General features: G+C 60.8%; 2 protein-coding genes across 2 annotated transcripts in view; one reads left to right on the top strand and one right to left on the bottom strand.

The window, feature by feature from the left end:
* Positions 1-2,139, top strand: part of TTC21A (tetratricopeptide repeat domain 21A) — a 31,027-nt gene extending 28,888 nt beyond the window's left edge. Inside the window, exons 25-27 of the mRNA XM_077774016.1 lie at positions 72-192; positions 288-355; positions 465-2,139. Coding sequence (XP_077630142.1) covers positions 72-192; positions 288-355; positions 465-542 — 267 coding nt within the window. The 3' untranslated portion in view covers positions 543-2,139. The remainder of the gene's footprint in view (positions 1-71; positions 193-287; positions 356-464) is intronic.
* A 2,497-nt stretch (positions 2,140-4,636) lies between these two features.
* The window catches only part of CSRNP1 (cysteine and serine rich nuclear protein 1), an 11,264-nt gene continuing 10,148 nt past the window's right edge, over positions 4,637-5,752 (bottom strand). Inside the window, exons 5-6 of the mRNA XM_077773986.1 lie at positions 5,675-5,752; positions 4,637-5,594 (exon numbers count right to left, since the gene is read on the bottom strand). The exon at positions 5,675-5,752 is cut by the window's right edge and continues 64 nt beyond it. Coding sequence (XP_077630112.1) covers positions 4,806-5,594; positions 5,675-5,752 — 867 coding nt within the window. The 3' untranslated portion in view covers positions 4,637-4,805. The remainder of the gene's footprint in view (positions 5,595-5,674) is intronic.

Here is a 5,752-nt window from a genome sequence, read left to right on the forward strand (position 1 = left end):
TGGTGCGCTCACCGCCCCCCCCCGCCCCGCCGCTGGCTCCGCCCGGTGCTGGGATCGGGTCCTTCGTGCAGTCCTGCGCCAGGGCCTACGAGTACATGGGCTTCATCATGGAGAAGGAGCAGTCCTACAAAGACGCGGCCGCCAATTACGAGCTGGCCTGGAAGTACAGCCATCAGGCCAACCCTGCCATCGGTGAGGCCCCGCCAGCCGGGCACGCTGGGCGAGGGGGGCCGGGCGGCAGGGCCGGAGGCTCAGGGTGCCAGTGCGTGTCCTCTGCCCCTGCGCAGGCTTCAAGCTCGCTTTCAACTACCTGAAGGATAAGAGATTTGTGGAGGCCATCGAAGTCTGTCACAACGTGAGCCTTAGAAGGGCCGAGGCCTCGCTGGGCGGGGCGCGGGGCGCGGGTGCCTGGCCCGGTGCCACACCCCTGCCTGGCTCCGCACACCCTTTCTCCCTGTTCCCAGGTCCTCAGAGAGCATCCGAACTACCCCCAAATCAGAGAAGAGATTTTGGAAAAGGCCCAAGGGTCTCTGAGGCCCTAGCTCTGGTCAGTGGCAGCCGGGCCGGGGCCCCCACACGCTCCCCAGGGCTTGGGAAGCGGGTCCAGGCAGAAGAGGTTTGGAAAATGAGGATTCTTCCCCGCGTCTGTGTCATGTGTGGCTTCTGCGGATCCCGGCTCATCTGGTGGGACGGCGTCCCAAAGCTTTGTGTTTCAGGCACAAGAAGCAATTTTGATCAGAGGGAAGAGGGCATGGAGCAGCCTAGCTTATGCTGGGCCCACGGGCGCCTTCTGTGGGGCCCCATTTTTATTCCAGACTCTGTGAGGGAACAAAGAGGTGATATTTTTAAAATCCCCGCAGCAACTTTAATGTCGCAGGGCCTCCCCTCTAGTCTGGTCCCCAGAGTCCCTGAGCCCAAGGAGGGACTGCTCATTCCTTCTGTGCTGCCCGCATGCCCTCCCGGCCGCGCACAGACAGGAGGGCGGCTCAGAAGGTCCCAGAGCGGAGGCCCTCACCCTGCAGGCTGTGAGGCTCATTGGCGCCCTCGGCCATACACTGTCTCCTCCCCGAGTCCCCAGCCGACCTCTGCTGGTCCTCACCGGCTTGGGACAAACTGGATCCCCCACGCCTGGGACAGGGGAATACCCAAGAAAAAAGCAGCTCCCACTTAAGATTTCGTAAAAGACACTGACCAACGAATGTGCCCTCCAGAAACCCTCTTACCACCTCTGGGGACAAGAGCAGTGGCCCCTGGTTAGGCAACTTGTACTACTTGTACCTGGCAGGAAGGTGACGGCGGTCACCTTTGCTGGAGCTCGAGACTCCTCTCTTCTTGTTTCTCATAATGGTAAGAACGGGCCAGTGTGGCCCCCGAGGAAGCACCCCTGACTGGAGGGCAGGAGTGTGGCCTTCCTGAGGCTTTCCAGTCTCTGGGTGTCCGTGCTCCTCTGTGGCAGGGAATTAGATCTGCGTTCCCCAACCATGTTACAGCCCCCGCCAATGGTAGGCTGCAAACAGCGTGTAATAACTATGTGTTAGAACGTCAGTCTTCTCTGTTAGAGCACAATTAGCACGATGAACCCGCGAACTTGTGAGTGCCTTGCCCAGAATGGCTCTAACTTTTAAGCATATTGATGTCACTGATGCAAACTGAACTACATGCTTAGTGTGAGTAGGACGCAGCCATGGCAAAGCTTTCACGGGAAGCTGTCCAGGGACCGCAGTTTGGGAGGTGACAGGGAGGGGACCCTCGCAGGACACACGGTTGTCCTTGGGGGCAGCAGAGCTGGTGGTGTGCACGGCCTTGTGGCCTGAGTCAGTGACCTGGAACGCTTTCCCCAGGTCTCTTCCCATCCTTCCTATGGGAAACCGGTCTCTTTTACGAGCAACTGCGTTACAGCCCGGTTTCTTGGGTGGGTTGTTGACAGACAGGTTCGTCTGTACGGAGAAGGATGCTGTAATAGATTGTACCTTAATCACATTTTTATTGCTGTAAAACTCAAGTTGTCTTCATTCATCTAAAAAAAGGTTGGGGGGGGGTCATCTAAAAAAAGCCAGTGGCTCAGCTGGCTAAGCGTTGGACTTTGGTTCAGGTCATGATCTCATGGTTCGTGGGTTCGAGCCCCGCGTCGGGCTCTGTGCTGACAGCTTAGAGCCTGGAGCCTGTTTCAGTCTGTGACTCCCTCTCTCTCTGACCCTCCCCTGCTCACGCTGTCTCTCTCTCTCCTAGAAATAAATAAAAAACATAAAAAAAATTAAAAAAAAATAAAAATAAAAAATAAATAAATAAATAAAAAAAGCCAGTGGCTCAGCTGGCTAAGCGTTGGACTTTGGTTCAGGTCATGATCTCATGGTTCGTGGGTTCGAGCCCCGCGTCGGGCTCTGTGCTGACAGCTCAGAGCCTGGAGCCTGTTTCAGATTCTGTGTCTCGCTCTCTCTGCCCCTCCCCCTGCTCACACTCTGTCTCTGTCTCAAAATAAAATGACATTTAAAAAAAATTTTTTTAAAGCCAGGAAGTGATCCTGTTGCCCTGGAGGGGAGTGGGCGGGTCCAGTCCAGCCCTGGGCCGTATCCATGGGGTAGGAGTCTGTGGGGGCTGCCAGCCAGGGAACGGGGGCCGCGGGGGGCCGCCTGGACCCCGCTACTCAGGGCGGGGCCTCAGAGCCCGGGGAGAGACCCCGGTTCTGAATCACGCATGCTGACACAATCTCTACAAAGGGCTCCCAGGGACCGGGCGAGGGGAGGCAGGGTCCTGAATGTCCTGGCTGTCCCTGGCTAAGCTGGTTACGGGATGGCTGCGCCCCACAGGCCACACTGACGATTTGGCCACATGGTCACACCCATGCATGTCCTGAAGCAAGAGACAGATACCCAAAGAGTGACAGAACTGACCAGAGAGAGAGAGAGAGAGAGAGAGGATAAACAGACATGGAGACAGAAATACGAAAACAGAAAGGGGCCCCAAACATGCACACACGCCCCGCTTGCTCCCGGCGCTCTCCTACGTGCTGTGTGTACGTGAACAGCGTGAACTGAAAAAGCTTCTGAGGCGAGTGGTGGCGGTATTTGCACAGCACTGGGGACCCCGACACAGTGGTGGTGGAAGGGAAGTGATTTGCACACGTCACCTTGCTAGGTAGCAGAAGAGCTGGGACGTGCGTGAACCTGGTGCTCTGGGGCCGCGCTCTTCCCTGCACGCCGCCCAGACGAAGTGAGGGGAGCCCGGCACAGCCCCGACGGCACAGTTAGAGCTGGTCCCCTCGTCTGTCCCCCTCCCTTCGGCCCTTGAGGAAACCATTACCCCTACGGGGGAGGTGGACGTTGGGCCCTGCGCGGCGATCCCCAGGGCCCCACACGAGGCCTCTACCAGCGACATCCCACTGTCGTCTGCCCTTAAACAGCGGGGGGCGCTTCACCCTCGCGCCAGGCTCCAGCTCCGTGGGACCGAGTGGGCGAAGCCCGGGGCAGAGAGCCCTGTCTCGGAGACGGCCCTGCTGCGGAGACGCGGGTTCGTGTTAGGGCCAAACTGCTCCCCCTGCCCGGCGACCTCCCAGCTGGCTTCCCAGCTCCCCCGTTGGTGAACTCCCCTCCTACCCAGGCGGAGCCTCGGAGTCCACACTGCCCTCGGGGCGGGCCTCCCCCTCCCTCCCCACGACCTCTGAGGGCAGAGCCGCGGATCGGATCTCCAGGTCCCACAAACGCAAACCACCACTGTTAAAAATAGAGCCTCTTTATTGGTACCTGTTCGCTCAGGTACAAGGTGTTCCCACGAGCACGTGGGCCGCTGAGGCCTCCGAGGCAAGAAGGCCCACAGCCTGGGCTCTTGGCACAGACAGAGAGAGAATGAATAAATTATAAAGTTGTAACACTCAGGGACGATACAGAAATTAGGATGCAAAACTCAACATCAGCGAATGAAGGGCATAAAAGCCACGAGGGGCCACCCCTCACCCCAGCCAGAGGGCCCCAGGGCACAGGCAGTGGCCCGGCTGGCGTGCAGCGCCTGGGGGCCCCGACATAGTGGTCAGGGGTGGGCCATGGGCCCCGAAGCGAGCCCCTCGCCCTCTCTGGGCTTCCCGCTTCCCTTCTACATCGACGGGCCCAGAATAAAGGCTGTGGCCTTTAGGGAAGAGGCAGATGAAGCAGAGGACAGGAAACAGAGGGCGCTGCGTGGGGCAGGGTTTGGTCACGGTTGGTCAGCCCCACCCAGCCCCCTACCTGGACACTGTCCTCAGCCACCCGGAGCCAGGCAGCTGCCACAGCAGACCGTGGTGCCCAAAGCCACACCTGGCTCATACCACCGCCCAGGTAGGGCAGGGATCCGCGACAAGGCAAAAGGAACTCACAGGGGTCCGTGCCCCACCCCCACCCCAGCACTGCCCGCCATTCAGACGGGAGAAGCCTACACCTCCTAGTCTCCAAATAAATTATGGAAATAAATTATAGTCTTCACAGTCCAGAGAATGCAGCCCCCCACGGGTCTGCGGCTCAGGACGGCAGGAGAAGCCGGAAGAAGGGGCTGACTTCAGCCCTGTCCTGCTGACTGTGGGCTAAGGAACATCACGCCAGACGGGAAGGGGGTCCGCAAAGCCCCAGGGGAGTCCTGTGTCCTATTCCCGGCACAGAGAAANCAGCACAGAAACTTACAAAAATAAATAAATCAATCCAGAGTGTTGCGCAAACTCAGGGGCGCCCACCTGGGCGAGCCAGCCAACGGGAGGCCCTTACCTACAGACCTCAGGGAGCCCCCAAATCACAACAGAGCAGCAGCAGGGCTCTCGGGGCCAGGGGGAGGTGGCCCGGTCCTTACACGGGCACCGCCTCCAACAGCGATGCCGGGGCAGTGTCCTCAAGCAACTGGCTGTCGACGAAGGGGGCCAGGGCCTCGGCGGCCGAGTCAGGCAGGCCCATGAGGGACTCCAGGAAGCAAGCGCCGGCGTCCCCCGGGGGGGAAAAGGCGGGCAAGGGGAAGCAGGGTGCCTCGAGGTTGTCCAGGCTGTCGGACACCTTCCGGGAGCTGTAATGAGGCCCCAGACTGTAGTCTGGCAGGGCCTGGAGCAGCTCAAAGGAGTCGCAGGAGGACAAGCTGAGGTCCACGGAGCTGCTGTGGCCCGCGTCCGAGCTGGGCAGCCCCGAGGTGCCAGGGAGGCTGCCTTCCCCCAGCCCCTCAAGGCCGCCGTTGAGGAAGAAGCTGGCATCCAGGTTGGCATTCTCATCCAGGATGCCCGGCGCGAGGCTGCAGCTCGCATAGCCGTGGGTCCAGCTGGCCGGGCCACCCGGGTCACCAGTGCCAAAGATGTCGGCGGGGTGGAAGCAGCTGAGGTTGTCGAGGGCCCCCACGCCCCCGTCCTCGTCCTCCTCACCTCCCAGGTCCGAGTCGCTGAGACTCAGGACTGGGGCCAGGCTGTCATCATGCGCGTCGGGCTGGAAGCCAGGGCCGGGCAGGGCTGGGTGGGCGGGGCCGCCGGGGGCCTCGCTGGAGCCTGAAGCCGCGGAGGAGTCGGTCATGTCACTGCTACAGCTGTTGCCCCCCAGCTCGCTGCTGGGGGGCGGCTGGGCCAGCGGGAAGGNGCAGGGGAAGGCGGTGTGGTCCATCTGCGGAGAGAGCAGAGCGTGAGACCGGGCCCCGCGGCCCCCAGAGCAGCCCGCGCTCAGGCCCCGCTCCCGGCCCACACCTGGCACTTGATGCCCGCCAGACTGCAGCTGCAGGTCTCGGGGTCACAGACGCGATCACAGCGACAGCCGCAGTCCTC

Source organism: Crocuta crocuta, unplaced genomic scaffold (genome assembly GCF_008692635.1).
Source record: "Crocuta crocuta isolate KB4526 unplaced genomic scaffold, BGI_CrCroc_1.0 scaffold541, whole genome shotgun sequence".
In the NCBI taxonomy this organism is placed as follows: Eukaryota; Metazoa; Chordata; class Mammalia; order Carnivora; family Hyaenidae; genus Crocuta; species Crocuta crocuta.